Source organism: Spermophilus citellus (assembly GCF_964194105.1).
Source record: "Spermophilus citellus genome assembly, chromosome: 5".
NCBI lineage: Eukaryota > Metazoa > Chordata > Mammalia > Rodentia > Sciuridae > Spermophilus > Spermophilus citellus.
Window position 1 is genome coordinate 58,769,710 of NC_138186.1, and position 25,279 is coordinate 58,794,988.

General features: G+C 40.0%; 1 protein-coding gene across 6 annotated transcripts in view; it reads left to right on the top strand.

The window, feature by feature from the left end:
- Positions 1–24,381, top strand: part of BICRAL (BICRA like chromatin remodeling complex associated protein) — a 106,364-nt gene extending 81,983 nt beyond the window's left edge. For all 6 annotated transcript variants that reach the window (XM_081296009.1, XM_081296010.1, XM_081296011.1 and 3 more), the window contains 7 exons: positions 11,177–11,282; positions 12,195–12,295; positions 14,426–14,487; positions 14,994–15,139; positions 16,783–16,877; positions 20,223–20,325; positions 23,276–24,381. In XM_081296009.1, coding sequence (XP_081152135.1) covers positions 11,177–11,282; positions 12,195–12,295; positions 14,426–14,487; positions 14,994–15,139; positions 16,783–16,877; positions 20,223–20,325; positions 23,276–24,063 — 1,401 coding nt within the window. In that variant the 3' untranslated portion in view covers positions 24,064–24,381. The remainder of the gene's footprint in view (positions 1–11,176; positions 11,283–12,194; positions 12,296–14,425; positions 14,488–14,993; positions 15,140–16,782; positions 16,878–20,222; positions 20,326–23,275) is intronic.
- Positions 24,382–25,279: the final 898 nt, after the last annotated feature.

Consider the following 25,279-nt stretch of genomic DNA (forward strand, 5'->3'; position numbering starts at 1 on the left):
CAAGTAATGAGCATAGGCACCTTTCAGAGAAATGGAGGTTACGGATGGTGTAGTAGCTACGAGGATGTGTGGGATCAAGGGAAAAAAAAATTTAAATGGGAAACACTTGAAGTTTTCCTCAAAGCTGATGGGTAGGAAAACATTCATTCTAGAGCATTGGCAGGATTCTCTGTAGACCATGAGAAGTATGCCTCTTCCATCGTAAAGAGAGGGAAGGAAAAGATGACTGTGGCCATGCAGTTTATAGTTTGTTATTAGAAAGTCTCATCTTTCTCCTAGGCTTGAAGATAATGAAATAGTATTCAAAGCAAAACTGACTAGGAGGACGAAAAGTTTCCTAGATGGTCATGAGGCTCAGCTAATCCTGAATACCATAATTTTAATACGCTACTGATCTGTTGTGTTTCAAGGGCCTGTGTGTTTTCTGGATGGTAAACTTTCAGAGGGAAGGGCTGTGATTGGTACCCTTTGGTTGCCTTCCCTGTAGTCACCACAATGGTGTGGACACTGTAAATAGTCAGATGTCTTATGAAAGTATTGCAGCTATCAGAAACATACCCTGATGTGTTTATGAAAATATGTTCTATGAATAAGCTCAGGTCCAGGAAATATAGTGCAATTTTTTTTTAATATTTATTAGTTGTTGGTGGACCTTTATTTATTTTTATGTGGTGATGAGAATCAAACCCAGTGCCTCATGCATGCTAGGCAAGCACTGTACCACTGAGCCACAACTCCATCCCTAGTACAACTCTTTATAAGGGTCAGAAACCAGACTCTCCTGCTCTCTGGGACCCTTTAGGATAACATGGCCTCTTCTCTGTTCTTTATTATTTTCACTGACCAATTTCCTAGACCAATTACCACCCAAAGCTGTCTACATTATTTCAAGTAAAGCATTTAACAGTCACTGGCAAGTACAGTGATTTTCAAGACTTAACAATGCATCAGAATCAACTGGAGAGCTTTTAAAAACTGTAAATTCCTAAGCATAACATTGAATTTCTGAATCAATTTTTGTGGTTAGAACCCAGAAAGTCCATTTTTCAGAAGCTCCTTGGGTAATCTTGATGTAACTCACATTTGAGAACCACTGCCCTTTTAAGTCCACCTCTCACCCCAGTTCTCAGAGAGTGTGATGTGACCTTTAGTGCTTTAGTTAGCCATGGCCAGAGGCAGCACAAGGAAGCGGCTTCCTAGGGCCTCTGCTGCTCTTTACAAAGGCCTTTATATAAGTTAGGGGAAAGTGCCCTTTTGAATCAAAATACAAAAAAGATACCCCTCTGGGTAATAAACTGCTCTATTGGCATGCTTGACAATTTTAGATGGGGACAAAGTATCCCTTCCATAGATTTTAACTCTTAACTACCCTCTGGAGGTAATCAACCGGGTGGGTTTTGTTTTCTTATATTGCATTAGCTAGAACTTCCTGGTTGATGTTGAAAGCAGTGGTAAGAGGGGACATTCTTGCTTTGTTCTTGATCTTAGCAGGAAAGCTTCAAGTTTCTCACCATTAAATATGTTAGCTGGGCATGGTGGGACGTGCCTGTAGTCCCAGCTTCTCTGGATGCTTAGGCAGGAGGATCACTTGAGCCCAGGAGATCAAGGCCAGCCTGGGCAACACATCAAGAGCCATCTCAAAAAACAAACAAGTAAGTCCTGATGGGCTGTGGGTGTAGCTCAGTGGTAAAGCACTTGCCTTGCATGTACAAGGCCCTGGGTTCAGTCCCAAGCACCTAAAAATAATAAGAAGTAGGTTAACTGTAACTTTTATTGTAGATATTTGTATCAAGTTGGAAGAGTTCCCATCTATCCTTAGTTTGCTAACATTTGTTGTTTTTGTTTTCATGAATGAGTGTTGTATTTTGTCAAATACTTTTTCTGCATCTGTTGATACGACCTTGTGATTTTTCTTTGTTAGCCTATTGTAATACATACTTTTTTTTTTTTGTGATACCACAGACCAAGCCCAGGGTCTTACCCTTGCCAGGAAAGTGCTCTACCACTGAACCACATCCCCAGCCCGTCTCCTTCCTTCCTTCCTTCCTTCCTTCCTTCCTTCCTTCCTTCCTTCCTTCCTTTGTTTCTTCCTTCCTTTCTACTTATTTTTGGTACCAGAGATTAAGCCCAGGGACACTTTACTACTGAGCTACATCCCCAGCCCTTTTTTTATATTCTGTATTTTGACACAGGGTCTTGCTAAGTTGCTTAGGGCCTCACTAAGTTGCTGAGGCTAGTTTTGAACTTGCAATCCTCCTGCCTCAGTCTCTAAAGCCATTGGGATCCAGGGTGTGCACCACCATACCCAGCTTCTTTAGCCTGTTTATATGATAGTTTATATTAATTGAGTCCCTTTTTGTTTGTACTGGAGGTTGAACTCAGGAGTGTTTTACCCCCCCCCCCACAGCTCCTTTTTATTTTTTCACCAGGTTGCTAAGACTGACCTTAAACTTGCTATCCTCCTATCTCAGGCTCCCATGTAGCTAGGATTACAGGCCTGCACCACTGTGCTTAGCCATTAAATTGATTCTTAAATAAGCCAACTTTGCATGTCTTGCATAAGTTCCAGTTGGTTGTGATATGTCATTCTTTTTTATATGATACTAAATTTTATTTGCTAACATTTTGTTGAGGATCTTTGCATCTATATTTAAGAGAAATACTGGTCTGTATTTTTATAAAATCTTTTTCTGGTTTTGGTATTAGGGTAATGCTGACCTCATAAAATAAGTTATGAAGTTTTCCCTTTGTTTCTGGAAGAGATTATAGAGAATTAGATTTCTTCCTTAAATATTTGGTAGAATTTACCTATGAACCCCTTTGAGCATGGTGCTTTCTGTTTTGGAGGCTAATTTTGATTAAATTTATTTAATGCATATAAGCCTGTTAAAATTATCTTATTTCTTATGTGAGTTTTGGCAGATTATATCTTTCAAGGAATTAGTCAATTTCATCTTAGTTATCAGATTCATGAATTCATTTTTTTTTCCTTTTTGTGGTGCTGGGGATTGAACCCAGGGCCTCACAGATGTTAGTCAAGCACTCTACCACTAAGCTATACACCCCATCCTATTATTATTTTAATATCCGTGGAATATGAGGTGATGTCCCCTCTTTCATTTCTAATGTGATTAATTTGTGTCTTCTGTCTTTTTTCTTAGCTTGGCTAGAGGCCAATTTTATTGACCTTTTCAAAGAATCAGCTTTTAATTTCATTGATTTTTCAGTGTCAGTTTCCTTTCTTCAGTTTCATTGATTTTTGCTATAATTTTTATTATTTCTTTTCTGCTACTTTCTTTGGATTTTTTTTCTTCTTTTTATAGTTTCTTAAGGTGACTGATTTTAGATTGTCTTTTCTAATATATACATTAAATGCTATAGCTTTCCATCTAAGCATTGCATTTGCTGCATTCTACCAATTTGTTTGTTTGTATGATAGGGGTCTTACCATGTTGTGGAGGCTGGCCTCGAACTTCACATTCTTCCTGTCTCAGCCTCTCAGATAATTGGGATTACAGGCATGTGCCTGCCACTGCATCCAGCTTCACCCCCAAAATTTGTCAAATTGTATTTTCATTTCCAATACTTAAAAATATTTTAAAATTTCTTTTGAGAAATTGAGGAAGGACAAGAAAATACTCATGAGAAATGGAAGGAGGCCAAAGTCATCCTTTTGTGAAAAACTCACTCTCTCAATAGTGGCATTAATCCATTCATGAAGACAAAGCCCTCATGACTTCATTGCCCTTTGAATGGGAACTTTGACATTCAAACCAAAGAATCCCACCCCATGGCCCCCAGAATTTATGTCCTTCTCACATTCATTCCATCCCAAACAGCCCAAAAACTCTTTTAACTCACTCACTCCAGCACCAACTTAAAAGTGAAAAATGCAGAACCTTACCTGAGTCAGATATGCCTGACACTAAAGGCATGATTCATCCTGAGGCAGATTCCTTTCCAGCTGTGAGTCTGTAAAATTAAACAAGTAATATGCTTCCAAAATACAGTGGTACAACGGACATAGAATAGATATTCCCATGCCAAAAGAGAAATAGAAAAGGGAAAAGGGTGACTGGTTCCAAGTAAGTCCAGAACCCAACAAGGACGACATTAAACCTTAAAGCTGCAAGAGTCTTAATCACTTTGTATGCTTCTTCCTGTCACCCTTGAGTAGAAGTTGGGTCATCTAAGGCTTGGGCAGCCCCACCTATAACTTTACAAGGCTCAGCCCATGAAGCAGCTCTCAAGGGTTGGAGCCTCTTGTCTTCAACTCTCCCAGCCGGTAGCTTTATAGTTCTGGAATCTTGGAGGGAGGTTTCAGCTGGGGCTTCCAGGCTATCCAGTACATCCTTTGAAATCTAGGTGGAGGCTGGCTTGGACCCACAGTCTGTATACTCTGGGTGCCGGAATTAGCACCACATAGACACCACCAAAGCTCACCACTTGTGCCTTCTAGAGTGGCTACATGAGATATATCCTTCCTGATTGAGCCGTTGCTAGGACAACAGAAAAGTACTGCACTGGAAGGCAGGAACAAAGTCCCAAGGTAGCCTTGGGCAGCAAGCCTTTGAGAGCATTCCACTACTCTCCCACCACCACCAAGTCACTACCCTCCTAGAGCTCTGGGTCTGTAATAGGGAGGGTAGCCTCAGAGATGTCTGAAATGAGGAAGTAGGGTGTGCAGCTCAGTGACAGAATGCTTAGCATGCAGGAGCCCTGGGTTCCATCCCCAGCACCACCACCAAGAACAAAAAGGTCTCTGAAATTCCTTCAAGTTCATCCTCTATTGATTCAATGACTGGCCTGGTACCCTTGCAGAACAATTTTTTTTTCTTTACAAGGCCAGGCTGAACATTTTCCAAATTTTTACATCATGCTTCCCTTTTAATTATTAATTTAATCTTTTATTTCTTTCTTTCTTTCATTTTTGCTATGCACAATTAAAAGAAGCAACATAGATTCTTTAATATTTTGCTTAGAAATGTCTTCCTCCAAATATCCTAGGTCATTGCTCTTAAACTCTGCCTTCTCTAAAGTCTTCAGGCATGGACACAATCAGACAAGTTCTTTTGCTACTTTATAACAACCATGACCTTTATTCTAGTTTCCAGTACCTGGTTTCTCATTTTTGTCCAAGATCTCATGAGACTTGCCCTTGTTGTCCTTGTTTCTACCAGCATTATGGTCCTGACCACTTACATAATCTCTAAGAAGATTCAGAATTTCCTAGAAGGGCCCTTTTTCCTATCTCTCAGCAAAATTGCCCTTAACATTCCCATTATGGCAATAGAGGTTTCTTTTTCTAGTTTGCTCCTCCAAAATCTTCAGCTTCTGTCCCATTACTCAATTCTAAAGCCACTTTGACATTTTCAGGCACTTTTCACAGTAGTACCCCACTTCTCTGGGTCAATTGTGTGTCTTAGTCCATTTTGGGCCACTGTAATAAAATACCAAGAGTGGGTAATTTATAAAGAATAGAAATTTATTTCCTCTCAGTTTTCAAGACTAAAAAGTCCAAGGTCAAGGCCAGCTTCTGGTGAAGACGTTCTTATTACATCATTCTATAGCAAATGGGTGGGAGGGCAAGAGATTGAATGCACAATTTCAGGAAGGGGACTGACATTCTTTTGTAAAGAACCATACTCCTGCAGAATGTTTTCTGAGCTCATATCTTGTTGTGTTGCCAAGGCTGGTCTCAATCTCACTTGGCTCAAGCAATCCTCCCACCTCAGTTTCCCTACTAGGTGGGAGTACAGGTGTGCACTCCCATGCCCAGATAATGGCATTCTTGAGGGCAAAGCCCTCATGACCTAATCACCTCTTAAAGGTCCCAACTGTCAATATTGTTATATTACAGATTAAGATTCCAGTACATGAATATTGGGGGCTAGAATTGGATATTTCTTCTTGTTCTGCATAAAAAGCTAGAAGTTGGTTATTTCTCTTCCTCTGAATTAACCCCATCAGATTAGGCTTTTTAAAAATAGTGTCTCCTAGGGCAGGCCTTGTTAAGAACAGAATGCTCTGGCATATTTCAAAATGCTTCCTTTTCCCTCCCCCTGCAGGAAGCACGAGGAGATTTTTCTCAGATATTCACTATGAGGACCTGGTAGAACTCCTGGAGGTAAAACTCACAAAAGTGTGAGGGTCCCCTCTGACTAGGTCCCCCTGGAGTTTGTATCTCTCAGACAGGCCACGCTGAGCCTCCAGCAGTTCGTTAGTTACAGCCCTTTCCCTGGTTTCTGACCTGGTAGATCGTGACTCTCCGTCTCTGTCCGCCTGTCTGTTGCCCTGTTGTACATGGCAGTGGTTTGCCCTATGGCCTCACTCCTTTGACAGATCTAGAATTCTTTTTTTCTTTCTTTTTTTTTTTTTTTTTTTTTTTTGGTGCTGGGGATTGAACCCAGATCCTTATACATGCAAAGCAAGCACTCTACCAACTGAGCTATATCCCCAGCCCTCTGGGGAGAATCCTTGACTTTTCAGTTTGTTTAGCCTTTAGCTGTTAGAATAAAGACCTGTGAAACTTCCTTAAATGTCAGACCAGAAACCTGAAGTCCTTGGGTATTTTCCAATCTTGCTGGCCCCAACCAATTCTTATGGCAGTGGGCAGGTACCAGAGATTTGCTAGGTAAATTCTAGATGGTCAGCTGGGGATGTGGCTCAAGCGGTAGCGTGCTTGCCTGGCATGCGTGCGGCCCGGGTTCGATCCTCAGCACCACATACCAACAAAGATGTTGTGTCCACCGAGAACTAAAAATAAATATTAAAAATTCTCTCTCTCTCTCTCTCCTCTCTCACTCTCTCTTTAAAAAAAAAAAAATTCTAGATGGTCTGCTTCATTAATGAAATGCTTATTGTCTGATGAATATCATCTTGCTAGCATATAATTGGCTTTTTTTAAAGTATAGGATGGAGGGAGAGAATTGATAATTTGAGTACATTGGGATATTTCTGTAGATCCACATGTTGCCAAAATCATGGGTCTACAGAGTTAAAATTGTCCATTTATATTAGTAGAACTCTTGGAGCTACATCCTCAACAAAATGCAGATGGTCACCACTTAAAGTGGTTCAGCTGAATGATTTTTTTTTTTTTTACTTTAGAAAGGGTTTATCGGGCTGGGGTTGTGGCTCAGAGGTAGAGCATTCACCTAGCATGTACAAGACCCTAGGTTCGATTCTCAGTACCACATAAAAATAAATAAAATAAATAAAGGTATTGTGTCCAATTACAACTAAAAAATAAACATTAAAAAAAGAAATGTCTTTATTATCCTAAAATGAGGAATATATATATATATATATACTTAAGTAGTTTTTATATTTGTGAAGGGGAAAAAATTCTTTTTTCTTTTTGAAGTACTAGGGATTGAATAAACCAGATCAATTCCCACTGAGTTACATCCCCTTTTTACTTTTTATTTTGAGAGAGTCTCATTAAGTTACTGAGGCTGGCCTCAAACTTGCCAGTAGCCTCAGCCTCCCAAGTAGTTGTGATTACAGGCATGTGCTACCATCCCTGGGGAAGAAATGTATTTCAAGAGCAAGTTTTCTCTAAAAGTTCATGAAATCAAGATGATGACAAATTTTATTTCTGGAAAAGATAGTTCACTGGGGCAACTTAAAATTTGGGGAAATGGGAAGAAATTGATGGCTTCTGGGGAGGTTGGGGCTGGGAGGAGGCACAGATCCCTGTGACTTATGCCTCAGTGATATTCATTTATTTCTATTTAACAGCCCTTTACTAGGTGCCTACCATGGTGCCAGGGCCTGCTCTGGGATATGGCAGTGAACAAGACAGACCCAAGTCCTGCCTTCATGAGAGGACTGGGAGTGAACAGTTCACCAGTGAAATTCTATAGGCAGTATAGACCTGACAGCAGAGCTTTCTAAACATACTGTCCTGGTCCATCAAGGAGATTCCAATGTAGGAGACAGACCAAGATCCCAAGTAGATGATGATTACTGCCACCATAGCCCTACCGGTGCCACCCGCAGCCTCTGCCTCACAGTGTAACAATTGGAATGAGTATTCTAGTCCTAAGGAAAGGGGTATAGTCCAGCCATGGCAGTAGTTAGAAGATGAAAATGCACCAGTATCGGTGTTCAATACTCACACAAGCAGACAAGGAGATTTTAAAAACACTTATCCTGAAACATACTCCCAGAGGAATCATCCTGGTTTTTTTGTTGTTGTTGTTAATATTTATTTTTTAGTTGTAGTTGGACACAATAACTTATTTTATTTATTTATTTATGGTGCTGAGGATTGAACCCAGGGCCTCACACATGCTAGGAGGGTGCTCTTCCACTGAGCCACAACCCCAGCCCCTCATCTTTTTTTGTTGTTGTTGTTTTGTTTTGTTTTTTGTACTGGGGATTGAACTTGGGCACTCAACTACTGAGTCACATCCCCAGCCCTATTTTGTATTTTATTTAGAGACAGGGTCTCACTGAGTTGACTAGAGTCTTGCCACTGCTACAGCTGGCTTTGACCTTGCAATCCTTTAGCCTCCTGAGCCGCTGGGATTATAGGCGTGTGCCACCTCGCCAGACTCATCCTATTTTAATAGGCTGTACACTACTGTATAAAAATATCCTCAAATGATAGAAAATTCTTAGGCTTTGATGCTAGATTATTCTTTTGTTTTCTTGTAATCTTTTGTATTCTGAAATAGGAAACACTTAGAAAAATGCATAAAACATAAAGGCATTATGTTGGGGATGTGGCTGTGGCACAGTGGTAGAATGCTTGCCTTGCCCACAGCCTGACCTTGGGTTTGATCCCCAGCACCACAAAAACAACCAAACAAAAAAGCATAAAAGATAGTTAAATAATTATAGAGCAAATACCCCTGGAAAGCACCATTCAGCTCAAGAAAGTGGATACAGCCAGGCGCAGTGGTACACACCTAGAATTCTAGGAACTCAAGAGTTTGAGAAAAAAGGATAGCAAGCTCCTGGGCAGCCTCAGCAATTTAGTGAGACCCTGTCTCAAAATAAAAAATAAAAAGGGCTGGGAATATAGTTTAGTGGTAAAGCGTCCCTGAGTTTAATCCCAGTACAAAAGAAAGAAAAAGAAAGGGGAAGGAAGGATTTTTTTCTTTCCAGCCTCAGTCCTCCTGGCTTTTGTGGAGATCTTGTGTTTGCTTTTCTTGCAGTTGTACTATATGTTCATGCAGGGGTTTTGTTTCATTTGGTTTTGATAATCAGGAGTCATTCCAGGTCGTATCTGATAAATTAGGTGAGAGATGAAGCTGCCTAATACCATTTTTATCAAAAAATAATGTAATAATGTAAGCTAGGCATGGTGTGGTGCACACCTATAATTTCAGCAACTAGGAGGCAGGAGGATTGCAAGTTCAAGGCCAGCCTTAGCAACTTAATAAGACCCTCTCTCAAAAAAAAAAAAAAAAACCCACTAAGGGTGTAGCTCAGTGGTACAATACCCCTTGGCTTAATGTCCATTACAAAAGAAGGGAGGAGGTCTTTGCTCTAAAGTCATGAGGATGACTTTCTTCTATTCAATATGAACCAGCTGTTGAAAGAAATTCCTAATCTTTGTGCAATGGCAACACACTGTAAGGACTTTTGGTCATTTGAGCATATTAATTCTGGTTCATTTATTTGTCTTTTGATCTCATTTTTTTTTTCAGAATCCCACCAGCCTTGCCCTGGTAAACTTTATTTTTCTACCTTTTACCTGGTTAGGTGTTTCTTCAAGGTGACCCTCAGTGTTCGTGACCTGGACATATTTGTGGGAAGGGCATATGGTTACTGATTGCCCCAGGCCTCTATAATAGGGGTGTCCTCCAGATGGAGAGATTCCCTGTAGCAAAAGGTGAGGGATCTTCTAGGGGAAATACAGTGGAAACTGGAAGGTTTTGACATTGACCTTTCCATTTGTGGTTTTCTTCCCAAGAATTTGTTGATTATCTGCTTAGGGTAGTATAGATTTGTCCTTCCTTGTCAATGGAAGAATGAAAAAAGTGATTATTTGTGACTCATTAATGATCTCCTCTAGTCTTGCTTGGGTAATGTCAGAATCTTTCCCATTTTTATATTAGAAAATAAAACCAAATGAATAATTAATTGTTTGAACAGAAATGATAACACAAGTAGACCACAGCCAGGGTGGCTCTGTGTGAGCGCCCATATGTGAATGGAGAGTGAAAACATTTTGCTTGAGCCAAGATCATTAGTTTAAGCCCCCTGTGGGGATGGTCAGACTAAACTCTAGATCCACTGATAGAATTTATAGAATTTATAATATGAAACCAAAGAAAAGCTCTGAAAAACCAACTGTCCTATGAAGTAGTAGTGTCACAGCTAAGTGAAGTTTGATGGTACTTTTATAATCTTTTGTCTTCTTATTTAAGAATGCATTATAAACCGAGCTTGGTAGCACATTCCTGTAATCCCAGTTGAGACAGGAGGATTAAAAGTTAGAGACCAGCCTTGGCCCCTTAGTAAGACCCTTTTTCAAAAAGTAAAAAGATCTGGGAGAGGGCTGGGATTGTGTCTCAGTGGCAGAGTGCTTGCCTCACATGTGTGAAGCACTGGGTTCAACACCACATAAAAATAAATAAATAATAAAAGTATTGTGCCCATCTACAACTAAAAAAAAAAATTAAAAAAATAAAAAGATCTGGGGAAGCGTCCCCTATGTCCAATCCCAAGTACCCTCAAAAAAATGCATTGTAAAGAAACATACTTTTTTTTTTTTTAAAGAACTAAAAGGAACTTATTAGTTTTTAAATACCATCCAGCTCAGTGGTACAGCACTTACCTAGCATGGATAAGGCCCTGGGTTTGATCCTCAGTACAGGAAAAAAAAAATTTTTATTTATATCATCTAGTTCATCTTCCATGAACTTGTTGCCTCCAAACACAACAAACAATAGTCCCAGGTGTAAAAGATAGTCTGGTGTCAACTCAGCATTCTCTCTGAATGGTGTTGAGAAAATTCAGTGTGCCTATAGATTTTAGAGGATGCACTTTGCAAACTTCTCCCAATGTGATAAGAGAATAATGTTTTTAGTTATGTTTTGTTATATAATCTTAAAGTGGTGGCAGGTAGGCATTAAGAGACTTGTTTGGCATCTTAAGTAATCTATTAAAACTTTTAATAATGAAATTAATTTTTCTATCTTGGTTATATGTTTCACAGGCTCAGAAAAAATGTTTGAATCAGACCTCCCCCATGTCCACTTCCAAGACTGCAGACGGCCTGAGACAAACACAGATCCCTGGGCTCTTGAGCACAGCACTGCCAGGTCAGGAGCCTTTTTAAGCTCTCTGCAGGCCGTCCCTGTCCTCCCAACTCCAGGGGACACTCTCCCCTGCTTCGTTCTGCATGAAATCTTTGACTGAATCTCACCTCCACTCTGATTATTCCTTTTTTTCTATATCCATTCCACAACGAGATCTGGTATTATTTGGCACATGTGACTTTGTGATTATACTCATGTTGCTTATATACATTTAGAATCCTCCCCCTTCCCCAAAGTAAAAATACTGTGGGTTATATCTGCCATTTTTTCTAAGGCTTTGAACACCTGTAACTACTCAATTAATACTAAAAAGGGAATGAAAGTTTGAGCATTCCTAGTCAGTTCCTTCTTTGGGACTCCTTTCCTTAAGTTTTATTTTGGGGTTCTGAAGTACTTAAGGCCTATTTCTCAGATCATAGATAATGTGAAGTTATAGTGTTTATAGCTCCTGTTTATTACCGTTAGTTTAATTAGTTAGATTTATTACTTAAATAGTCTTTACCAACCCTAATCTCTGCCTCTAAATTTTGTGAATAAATATACCACCCTACTCCCTTCATGAATCCACAATAAAGAAATTCCTTTCAGCCAAGTGTGGTGGTGCACACCTATAATCCCAGTGACTCAGGAGGCTGAGGCAAGGGGAGCTCACGTCCAGAGCCAGCCTCAGCAATTTAGCATGACCCTGTGTCAAAATTTGAAAAATAAAAAGGGCTGGGGGTATAGCTCAGTGGTAGAGCACCTCTGAGTTCAATCCCCAGTATAACACACACACACACACACATACACACACACACACAAACAGGACTCCCTTTCAGAATGTGTGATCACCTGCATATGCTGGACTGTAGGACTATACAGAGGACCTGACTTAACATTTCTGTTGAACATTATCTTCTGTATTAATTCCAATAGGACAGGATTCTGGAAACAAAGTTATGCCGGCATCTTTAGGAACTGCACAGCCACAACAGGAAAAAGCAGTTGGATCATCTCCTGGCCAGCCAGCTGTGCAGGTAGAAAACTATTTGCATAGCTCCTTCTTCATAATTTGCATAACTGAACATTAGTATGGTTGTGTCATCTGGTTTGTGGTTACTATCCTGCATTGTGTGCACAGCCAGCCTGCCCCTATATGTCACACAGTGTGGTCACTGAAGACCTTCCTGGTGGGCCATGCTTGGTTACATTTATGTTTCTAACATTAATATGTCTAGTGTATTTCTGACATGTTCACAATGCTTCATGAATCCATCATTTCCTCATCAATTAATACCAGCGGGGACTTTGGTGTAGCTCAGGGGTAGAGCACATGCCAAATGTGTGCAAATGTGTGTTAATCCCTAGTAGCACAAAAAGAAAAGAAAACACACATATACCCATCATCAAATCAAAGCAGATCTGTTTTTAGTGTACTGAGAGGGTTTTTTTTGTTTGGTTGGTTGGTTATTTTTTCTTTTTTGCAGTATTAAGGATGTAAGCTCTTTCTCCATCCCTTTTTATTTTTTATTTTGAGACAGAGTCTCAGTGAGTTACTCTTCCTGGCCTCAAATTTACAATCCTCCTGCCTCAGCCTCCTAAATCACTGGAATTATAGGTATGCACCACTGCGCCCTGCTGAGAGATTGTTTTTTTTTTTGTAGTAATAAACAGACATGTATGAAGTAGGCAGTCCCTTTAGTCTTTTAAATCTAAAACATTTCAAACCAAAGAAGGAAAAAAAATGTTTTTTGTCTTCAGCTTTACTATGGCCTTCATTCCATCTTCATGAAGTTTACCAATTAATAGTTTGATAAAACTTGCTGCAGTCTAGGTCTGCCCTGGAATACCCAGTAAAGGATCTGTTCATTTCTCAGGTTCTCACATAAGGTGTCTTTGTTTCCTTAATGATGTAAGAAATGTCTATTATACCTCAGCTTCTTGTAACAGGAGCTTCAAAGTGTTTGCTCCCTCGTTTACCACTGAGAAAATGGATTAAGTAGTATCTACTGAGTTTTCAGGTGTTCATGATATTGGCACCCAAACACATTTCTTCCAAAATATAAAGATGCTTTTTGTAGAAGAAGTTTGAGTGTTTAGGCTTTAAAGTACATACCGAGCCAAGCAGGATGGCAGGTGTCTGTAGTCCCAGCTCTACTTGGAAGGCTGAGGAGGAGGATCACTTGAACCCAGAAGTTCAAGGTCTGACTAGGCAACAAAGCAAGACCTCATTTCTTTAAAAAAAAAAAAAAAAAAGTACAAACTGAGTTCTTTCTAAGGAACTGACAGTACAGCTTTCTTTCTATACTCCTAACAGAGTACAGCCTTGCTACATGGAGTTTGTGGACTTGTTTATTTTGTATTGTAGCAGGGCACATTCTGGAGCCTTACAATATGCTCTTCTTCTTCTTCTTTTTTTTTTTTTTTTAATGTTAAATACCAGGATTTTAAGGATGAAAAATTCAGTCAACAACTGCCTTGGGATAAGAAAAGTTCTGCCATGATATTAGCAAAGGTAGAGGGAAATTTACACTAAGAGGCACCACTTCCTACAGAACACCTCTTGGCACTTCCTGAATGCGTGGGATTAGCACTCTAAACAAATCATGTTTCCAGAGGCAACAGCAACAGATAAAATTTAAAAGGATTGTTAAAATAACATTTATAAGACTCGTAACAATTCTTAAACTCTTATTAAAACCACAAAGGAAAAACAACTCTTTGTTTATGAATTTCATAAAGGACTGAATATGCAACTGACATCTGCTAGTGATGATCTGGTAATCTGGTATGTGCAATTTGTCCAGTAGCCGAGCAGTTTGTTTTTATTATGTTTTATAACTGTAAGAGATCATTAAAGGCAAAGCCTATATGATGCTGTACACAGAAAAAAAGTGGTCATCATGGGCCATACTACTACAACATGCTCTTAATAGGTAATTGAAAAATATTTGAGTGCTCGCTTCGGCAGCACATATACTAAAATTGGAACGATCCAGAGAAGATTAGCATGGCCCCTGTGCAAGGATGACATGCAAATTCTTGAAGTGTTCCATATGAAAAGGAAAGAAAAGAAAAATATTTGAAGCAGTGAACTTTATGTGTATCTGTATTCTGCTTCTTTTTTTCAACAAAAGGGAATAATAAGAGGTGTTTTTTATCTCTAGGTGGACGGTCATTCAGGAGGACAAAAAAGGCCTGCTGCAAAACAGCTAACTAAAGGAGCTTTGTGAGTCACCTTTGGAAATGACAAATTAAATTTTAACATTTCTCCAGGTTCCTAACCTTCAATATATATACCACAGAAGTCAGGTTATTATGATTAGTTTCTTAGCCTTTTGAAAAAGTACTTTGAAAATCTTTTTCTGCACTTTGATTTGTAGCTTGAGCATACTTACTGTTTGCTCTCTGTTCTTAAGGAGAAAAGTACTTTGTCTCTTTAGAGATAGGAAGTCTCTTTTCTGCATTTAAAAGCATGAGTTTATTTGGTCAGTAGTCAATGTGGCCAAAATCTCTGTGAGTGCCCACATGCAAATGGATGGTGGAGACACTGCTTCTGAGGTCAGGGTCATAGCAGTGATACACAAAGTATAAAACTGAAGAAAAAACCTGCTGAGCTATGAAAATAGTATTCCTGTGTATCTTATTTTCTTTGCATGCAAATAAGCACCATGATTAGATTTGATATTCAGACATGTCTGACATGATATCAACACTGGCATTTCTCTCTTAAAGCATTCTCCAGCAGTTACAGAGGGACCAAGCCCATGCTGTGACACCTGACAAAAGCCAATTCCGATCACTGAGTGATGCGGTGCAGAGACTGCTCTCCTACCATGTGTGCCAGGGCTCCATGCCCACCGAGGAAGACCTGAGGAAAGGTAAACAGGCTGCAGCCCTTAGAGGGCCACCCTGACACCAGGTGCCCTCCCATGCTACCCACAGAAGAGCAAGAGCTACATCACCCCCAGCTGATAGATAAGTTGTTATTTTTCATCACAGGCCTACCTGTTCCCTTTGTACTCAATTTCTCAGGCCATGTATAGGGCTGTGACTTATTCTTCCCAATAATCTATGAAGGGGATCCCAAAATACCATGGTATTTTATTGACACACTGGGGAGCAGTGAATTGAAAGCATTGTTTAGGCTGCTGACTGCACATGGGATGGCCTTGGACTAAATCTCACTTGAGCTTAGTCCTTGCCCTTAGTTGTGTCACCAGTTCTATTAACTAGATAGCAACTTTAACCCCTACCTGAAGCATTCCCTAAGATCCCACAGTGACTCTAGAGCATTGGCCAAACTTCAGGAAACTTGACAAAAATGTTAAGGATCAGGGCCCATTCTCCCACCCTAGAACTCAGCCCATTTTGTTGCCTGGCCCTACTGCCTCTCCCAGTTGTGACTTAGTTCTGTCCCTCCTTCCCACCCCCACTGCCAAGCCCTGACTTGTCCTCTACCACTCTAGTTCCTTCCTCAACTGCCACAAGTTTTGCTCTTCCTGGTGGGATCTCTGATAGCAGAGTACAGTGACCTCTGTCAGTCCACTGAGTGCTTCCCTGGGAGATCTAGGGAATAGGATGAAGATCCAGCATTAAACAGAGATGACTCTGAGAAGAAGGGTAAATTAGGAAATGTAAAGCCTTTGGAGACTGAAAGATAAAAGAACAGACCTACAGAGACCATACCTGCAAGGTGTCATGGACTACATTGTATCTTTTTATTAACCTGGTCTGCCCAGCACAGACAGCTGGATTTCATCATCCCTACTGTTTTAGTTTTACCCACTGTTGGAAAGGAGTGCAGGTTTAGGTCATCTAAACTAGCAGATCATTGTCTGTTCTATGCTATTTGTTCCTGGTCTCTTATGTGGTTTTATTTGTAGGTGATATTTAAAGGTATTTTGTTTTGGTTTCCTAATTAAAGTTGAAATAAGCTATATTAACATGAGTTTCCATGACCACATGGACAGTGAGGGAAAACAGTACAGAAGCATGATGCTTATCAAGGAAAAGTTAATCTAAGGAAAGACTGCCACAGACATGCACTGTTTGAATAATGGAAGAGCAGTGTATTTCGGTCTTAGAAATAAAAGTCTTAGGGCCTGGGATGTAGTTCAGTGGTAGAGCATTTGCCTAGTATGTGTGAGGCCCTAGGTTCTATCTTCAGCACTGCCCCAAAAATAAGTGAAATAAAGACTGAGTGGTGGCAGGTGCAGTGGTACATGCCTATAATTCCACTTGGTGGCTGAGGCAGGAGGATCACAAGTTTAAGGCCAGCTGGGGTAACTTGCAAGACCCTGTCTCAAAATTTAAAAATAAAACAAAAAATTAAAAATAAATAAAACGTTCTGGGTGTACAGCTCAGTGGTAGAGTGCCCCTGAATTCAATCCCCAGTACCATTAAAAAAAAAAAAAAGACCTAGTGGTTGAATTACACTCTCTTACTATTTCCTTTCTCTCTCTCTCTCTCTCTCTCTCTCTCTCATTTCCTCTCTCTCTCTCTTTTTCTCTCTTTTTAAAGTGGACAATGAATTTGAAACAGTTGCCACTCAGCTCCTAAAGAGGACCCAAGCTATGCTTAACAAATACAGATGCCTGCTCCTAGAAGACGCCATGGTAAAAGTTGTGCTACCAAGCACATTTGTTTTTACAGCTCCACAGGTCACAGCTACTAAATCAGAGAGAAAATGTTCAAGGAATTACATTTTCAAAACATAGTTTAAAAAACACGGTTATTTAAGATTGTAGAAAAATTCACACTTACCCATTAATACAAATGACAACATCCAATATTTGCTGAACTATACATGGTGGATCAGTACCATTTTCTTGTTTAACAAATAAGGAGTCATTATGTTAAGTGAAATAAGTCATGCACAGAAAAACAAGTACTGCGTGGTCCCACTCATATGTGGAATCTAAAAAAGTTGATCTCAGAGCTAAGTTGAGAGTAGAATGGTAGATACCAGAGGCTAGTGAGAATAGTGGGGAAGAAGACAGGGGAGAGGTTGATAGATGGGTTCTAAGTTGCAATTAAGAGTATGAAATTCTAGTGTGCTGTTGTACAGTAGGGTGACTAAGAGTGATTACATGCTATATATCTCACAAAGCTAAAAGAGCGGTGTGCAGTGGCACACTCCTATGATCACAGCTACCTTGGAGACTGAGGCATTTTAGCAAGACCTGTCTCTAAATAATAAATAATTAGGGCTGGGATGTGAAGTTTAGTGCCCCTGGGTTCAGTCTCCAGTGCCACAAAAAGAGGGAAGAAAATCGAGAATAAAGGATTTTTTAGTATTTTCACCATAAAGAAGAGATAAATGTTTAAAGAGATAATATTTAATGTGATCACACAATGTATGTATATATTAAGACATCACATAGATTTCAATTAACATATGATTTTTATTTATGTATCAGTTAAAAATTAATTTGTTTAATTACCAGAAATACAGCTTTGGTAAAGTAACTCCCCCAAGATCACATAGATAGTAAGTTTGCAGAATCATGAACAGAAGCTGGGCGCAGTAGCATATGCCTGTAATCCCAGCAACTCTGGGGGCTGAGGCAGGAGGATCATGAGTTCAAAGCCAGCCTCAGCAACTTAGCAAGGCCCTAAGCAGCTTAGCAAGACCTTGTCTCAAAATATTTTTTAAAAAGCGGGGCTTGGGGATGTGGCTTAGAGGTTAAGCATCCTGGGTTCAATTCCCGGTACAAAAAAAAAAAAAAAAAGTCATGAGCAGAGCTCAGGCACAGACCAGGACTGTTTCAGAGCAGTCCCTACTCTGCTGCTGTCCACACTCTGCTGCTGTCCACTGCCTTTCACCAATCCAGAGATGTAGGAGGAGGACTAGAGGTACCTGTAGTGACAATTGTTCAGAATAACATTTGGAAAGATTAGCTGATGACAAGATGTTAAAATTAGTTTTGTTTTGTTTTAATTTTTTTTACTACCTTTATTTTGTTTATTTTTATGTGGTGCAGGGATCAAACCCAATGCCTCATGCATGCTAGGCAAGCGCTCTACCACTGAGACACAGTCCTGTCCCTGGTTTTGTTTTTAAGAGATCAGTAACATGCCACAAAGTTCATATTTTAATTTAAAGTGTACACTTGATAGATTTCAGTATATTCACAAAGTTGTGCAACCTTCACCACTATCTAATTCCAGAATATTTTCATACCCCAAATGGAAACTTTTAAATTTAGTTATGAAGCACCAGTTAATTGGAGAAAGGAATAAGACATTTAGGAGCCCAGGGTCAAATGGGACAAATGTCTGGCACTTGTAGACCTTGGTAAGAAATATTGGTGTACGGGCTGGGGATGTGGCTCAAGCAGTAGCACGCTCGCCTGGCATGCATGCGGCCCGGGTTCAATCCTCAGCACCACATACAGACAAAGATGTTGTGCCCGCCAATAACTAAAAAATAAATATTAAAAAAAAAAGAAAGAAAGAAATACTGGTGTACAAGTAAGGGAGGGTTACTGCCATGGTAACCTATAATCCCACTACTGGGGAGGCTGAGGTAGGAGTATCCCAAGTTCAAGGCCAGCCTGGGCAACCTAGCCAGACCTGCTAAAAAAAATTATACTACCAATGTCTGAAATAGTTGTTCTCATTGACAACCATTTCAGAAATAAAACTCTTTGACACATCAAAAAGAGTAGCTCTAAGGCTGGAGTTATAGCTCAGTGGTAGAGTGTGAGGTAACGTGTGAAGCACTGGGTTCGATCTTCAGCACCACATATAAATAAATAAAAGTCCATTGACAACTAAAAAAAAAAATGTGTGTGTATGTGTATGTGTATATATATATATATATATATATATATATATATATATATATATGCCACCAGCTCTATAATTTGTGAGAAAGGGAATACTTATTTGGTTTAATTATCTTATTTATGCCAAAATATGTTAAGATTTGATTTTGAATATCCAAAGCCTTAATAAAAAGGAAAGCCTTCATAAAAACACAAAGCATAACAATATAAAGTAAAAGGTCATTCTAATGAGAAGATTTCTAAGACACATTGTTAAGTTAGAGTAAGAAAAGAAAGGTACAGATCAGCATTGCTATCATTTGGTGCAAAAACAAATATATGCTGTGTGTGCCTGAACTATATCTGGAAGAATATTTTTATTTTTAAATGTGTTTTATGGAATTTGGGGTTTTGTTTTTGTTTTTGTTTTTGTTTTTGTTTTTGGTACTGGGGATTGAACTCAGGGGCACTCAACCACTGAGCCACATCCCCAGCCCTGTTTTGTATTTATTTAGAGAGGGCCTCACTGAGTTGCTTAGCACCTTGCCATTGCTAAGGCTGGCTTTGAACTTGTGATTCTCCTGTCTCAGCCTCCCAAGCTGCTGGGATTACAGGCATGCACCACCATGTCCAGCCTAGAAGAATATTTTAAACTGCTGGGCAGTTGATATTTCCAGGGAGAGGTACTTGGTTGTAGTGGGTATGCAGGGGAAACAAAGAAGGAAGGATTATTTTTTATATGCCCTGTAGCATCTTTTGAATTTTGTACCAGTGTGTCAATTACCTTTCCTTAAAAAAAAAAATCAGTTCTAGCTGGGCACAGTGGCACATGCCTGTAATCCCAGTGGCTCGGGTGGCTGAGGCAGGAGGATCGAAAGTTCAAAACCAGCCTCAGCAACTTAGTGAGGCTCTAAACAATTTAGAGAGGCTCTCTCTAGTGAGACCCTGACTCAAAATTTAAAAATTAAGAAAAGGGCTGGGGATGTGGCTCAGTGGTTAAGTGCCCCTAGGTTCAATCGCTGGTAACAAAAAAATTCAGTGTTAAAAAAAATTCATCCTATGTGACCAGGGCATGACCAGAACCTAAACACAAAATTCTCATTTCTGATTGTTTCATTTGTTCCAAAGATGAAGTGAGTTGTTTGCACTTCATAAAAGGCCTCTAATATGACTGACTTATCTCATTTTCAGCGGATCAATCCCTCTGCTGAAATGGTGATGATTGATAGAATGTTCAACCAGGAGGAAAGAGCTTCCCTATCCCGGGACAAACGTCTGGCACTTGTAGACCCTGGTAAGAAACGTTAGTGTACAAGTAGGGGAGGGTTACTGCCATGGTCCAGGGACCTAAGAGTCTGGGGAATCTGTGTGGATGACCTCTGGGTAAGTCCAGAAGTATGAATTCTGGGGAGGAAAAAAAAAAAACAGAACTGAGAGACATATGAATCCTCTTTTTTTTTTAATACCTGTATTTTTTTATTATTTATTTTTATGTGGTGCTGAGGATTGCCTCACACGCGCTAGGCAAGTGCTCTACCACTGAGCCACAACCTCAGCCCCATATATGAATATTCTTAGAAGTCTCTATTCTACAGAATTCAGATTGGAATTCTACATTTAGTTAAATGAGTCTTTTTTTTTTTTTTTTTTGGATACTGGTGATTGAACCCAGGGGTACTTAACCACTGAATTATATCCCTTTTTTGTTTTATTTTTGAGACAGGATCCTTTTTATTTTGAGACAGAGTCTCCCTAAGGTGCCAAAGCTGAACTGGTACTTGCAATCATCTTGCCTCAGCCTCCTGAGCCACTGGGATTACAGGCTGCATTACTGCACCCTGCTAATTGAATGCATATTAGATTTGTTCCATATTCTGCCTTTTGAAAATGAGTCTGGAGCCAGGCATAGTAGCACAAACCTCTAATCCCAGATGCTTGGGCAGTTGAAGCAAGAGGATCCCAAGTTCAAGGCCAGCCTCAGCAAGTTAGCCAGACTCTGTCTCAAAATAAATGAAAAACTATTCCAGTGACTCAGGAGGTTGAAACAGGAGGACCACAATTTCAAGGTCAGCCTTAGCCATTTAGTGAGGTCCTAAGCATCTTAGTGAGACCATGTCTCAAAATATAAAACCAAAAGGATGTAGTTCAGCAGCAAAACGCCCCTGGGTTAATCCCCAGTACCAAAAAAGAAAAAGAAATAAAGAAAAGGAACTAAAAACAAAGATGTTGACAATGTAGCTCAGTGGTAGATTCCTTGTCTAGCATATGCAAGGTCTTGGGTTCAATTCCCAATACCACTAAAAATAATTTTTAAAAGAATAGTAATGAGTTCTGGGCTGGGAGCATAACTCTGTGGTAAAATGCAGGCTTGGTATGCAGGAGGCCAGCACCAAAAAAGAAAGAGTTCTCTTTATTTTTTTCTAACTTCTAAAATTTTGTTTTGTTTTTGTTTGGTTTGGTTTTTTGAGACAGGCTCTCACTATGTTACCTAGGCTAGTCTTGAACGTCTATGCTGAAGGGATCCTCCCATATCTGCCTCCCAAGAACTAGGACTACAAGCTAAATATTTTTAAATCAAATAACACTGTGATAATACACAGAATGTAAATTTTACCTTTATAATACCACCTATAAAAGAGATGTTTTAGTTCTTTGCTGTTCTTCCAGTTCTGGTTCCCATTTGCATACTTTATATATATATATATATAGTTATAACCATTTGTCTTATACTAGATATTATTTTGTATTCTATATTTTTTTCATTTAACACATCTGAAGTTTTATCATGTTATCATTTCAAAAATAATTTTTAATACATTTGAAGACATTAGCATAATGCATTTCCCCTGCTGTTAGACTGTTATCTTCCTGTGGCTTTCATTCCACTGATGTCTTTCTGATACTTACATATTAAGGTTCTGCCTTGGGTTTGATGTGACTCAAGAATATTTTACAAATAGAATATATGATCCTCACACTCACACTAATGGGAAAGTCTGAAAGAAACATTATGAACCTAGCAAGAGCCAAAAAGGAAAAGAATAATATAGTATATATTTCTGTCCCTTTTTCTTAGAACCTAATGTCTCCTATTGCCTTTTGGTGAATTTGGCTTGTTCATAAACCCTCATACTTTGTCATAGGACCCTGTCATGAGCACCACTTGTGCTGGACCGTGCTTCCTTGTCCCCTGTGTGGTGTCTGCACAGCCAGTCTTTGTTGGTAGAATCAACTTTTTAGATTTCAAACTACATTCCCTGGATCTCATATTTTGGGCTTCAGTGAACAATTCATGTTCATCGTATACATACTCTTTGTGGTTTTGTAGATGTCATCAAAGCCCTACTTCACTTTCATTACTTCCAGAGTTAACACTTTTTGTTTCCTTCCCACCACCAGCTGTACTGTTGACACACCAAGTCCTCATTTGTCTTGCCACCCACTGGCTCCTCCAGCCTTGCACAGTTCCGTGCTCACCCACAGACACAGTTCCTCCCCATCCCACTGTTCTTCTAAGCAGATACCATTTTGGATGTGTGTTGGCTATTCATTTGTGATCTTCAAAGTAATTGGTCCCTCACATGTGATCAGAGGGACTGAAGTCCATCCCCTTCCTCACAAAGCCCCATCAGGAAGAAACCAAGCTGATACCAACAACAAATTTCTGATTTCAGACTGTTTCAAAGCATTCATTAGCAGAAAGCTAATTTAAAACATTAAGAGAGGTGCTGGCTCAAGGGGACAATGCATGCTTAGTGTACACCAGGCTTGGGTCTCCATACCCGAGTATGGTAAAAAGATGATAACAACAGGGCTGGGGAACATAACTCAGTTTAAAGCACTAGCCTGGCATGTGTGAGGCCCTGAGTTCAATCCCCAGCACCACAAAAACAAACAAACAAATCCTATTAAATTATGCGTATATCTTTGAAATAATAATAATAATAATGCCACCAAGAAATCTGGATCTAATGGAGCTTTCTGCCCATCAGATTTTCCCGTTGGTCTCAAGCAGCTGCCTTTTCAAAGAGGCTAGGCTTCCTTCGTGGAATCTGTGACTTCAGAGCCTTGTTACCTTTTTAGGATGCCCTGTCAGTACCACATTGTGCTGAAACACTGACTCAGGGTGGGGCGGGGCTGAGTGGTACAGTCGGGGTCACCCTCAGCACCTGACCACTGGAGTTGGCTACCTAGTCCTTGATCTTCCACTCACTCATTAATGTTCTTTCCATCCCCATTTCCAGAGGGGTTTCAGGCCGATTTCTGTTGTTCCTTCAAACTTGATAAAGCTGCTCATGAGACACAGTTTGGCAGGAATGACCAGCATGGCAATAAAACAACCAGTTCTCTACATCTGGCAGCCAAGGCCCAAAGCAGAGACCGAGCCAAACCAGGCGTGACCGAACCAACGAATCATGACCAATTTCATCTAGTGCCTAATCACATCGTGGTCTCTGCAGAGGGAAACATTTCTAAAAAAACGGAATGCCTCGGCAGAGCCCTGAAATTTGACAAAGTGGGCTTAGTTCAATACCGGAGCTCGTCTGAAGAGAAAGGCAACCGGAGAGACCCCATGAAGACCAGTGAGTGCTCTCCTGGCCCTGAAGGCCACCGCAAAACCTTGTCCAGACCAGATCATGGTACTGAGAACAAACTCTCCGGTATCCTAGTAGACTCCCACTTGGAGATGTCATGTAACGATTCCTTCCAGGACAAAACTCGGAGGAATTCTCCAAAGAATGAAGTTTTACACACAGACATCATGAAAGGGTCAGGTGAACCCCAGCAAGATCTCCAGCTCACCAAGAGTTTAGAAACAACATTTAAGAACATATTGGAACTCAAGAAGGCTGGGAGGCAACTGCAGAGTGACCCCACGGTTAGCAGCTCTGTTGAATTAGATTTCCCCAACTTTTCTCCAATGGCTTCGCAGGAAAACTGCCTAGAAAAGTTTATCCCGGACCACAGTGAAGGCGTTGTAGAAACGGACTCCATTTTAGAAGCAGCTGTAAATAGTATCCTAGAGTGTTAATAGCAGCAGTCCCTCCCCAGCCCCCAGCCCTTGCCCCGGACAAGTTACATTCTCTCCTGGCAAAAGCAAATGGAAACGGTCTCCTGTCTCCAGCCTGCTTGGTCTTTCATCACAGGTTATTCTTTTTAATCTCAGTCCTGTTCTTTGTTTAAGAGCAATACTTGTCATGGTTACAGGGAGATCCTTTAGTAAAATTCATCCTTGTTAGAGAGCAGTCTGGTAGGCCTTACACATTTCAAGTGTTATGAAAGTGCTGATGATCATTTTTTTTTTTTTTTGAGCCCACAGTACACTTGACTCTGAGTAAAGTTTTGACAATCATAAGTCATTTGAAAAGAACAGACTTATTAAAGAAAATCAAACAGGACTGATAGAAGCTACTTTTTAAAGAATATCTCACTGCAGCTCCAAATTAGTGTTTTTTCTGTTTTGTTTTTGTTTTGCGGGGGTATTGTTCGGGGAAGACCACCTCGTTTCTCCCCACTCAGCCCTCTCTGAGCAGTAAGTTGCTGACTGCTCTGCCAAGGACTCTACAGCCCTGGTGTCAGAAGTCAGTAGCACATAAGCAGGGCATTTGCAGGGCTTCCCTGTTGATCATTCAAGTGCTTTTCCAATGCTCCTGGAGCAAAACCTCATGCTTTTCAGCATATCCATGTCAAATTTCATCTAGGGAATGCTCTGTTCTTAGTTGTAATAGCATGACTTGACATAATTTCACCAGGCTGAATAAAGGAAAATGGAAACCAGTTAAGTGGCACAGTGTACAGGGGAGGCCGGGATAGAGCCATGAGGATTATAATATGTATATATGTAAAAGCATATATATGTTAACTATGAAAAAAAAACAAAGAGTTTTGCATTTTATAATTGGGTATAGTCAACATACAATGTATGTTTTGTTTGTTGCTGGGTTTGGTTTTATTTAACCTCTCTGTGTACCCTCTCCCACAACAAATAGCCAAGCATCAAAAGCACTTTCATTTGAAAACTAAGTTGCAATTTTTCAGTTCATACTTTAAGGGGACTTTGGCCTTGTTTCTGCTTCTTGTTGTCTGAGAACAGTAGTCACTCCTGTCAGCAATCATTACCAAAACACAGACAAACCAAAGGTAACCAGCCAGCCCATCACTGAAAGGAAAGAGCTGAGATACAGAATTCCCACTTGAGAGCCAAAGGATATGCCCTGTCATAGTTTGTGTTTGGCCTGTGTTCATAT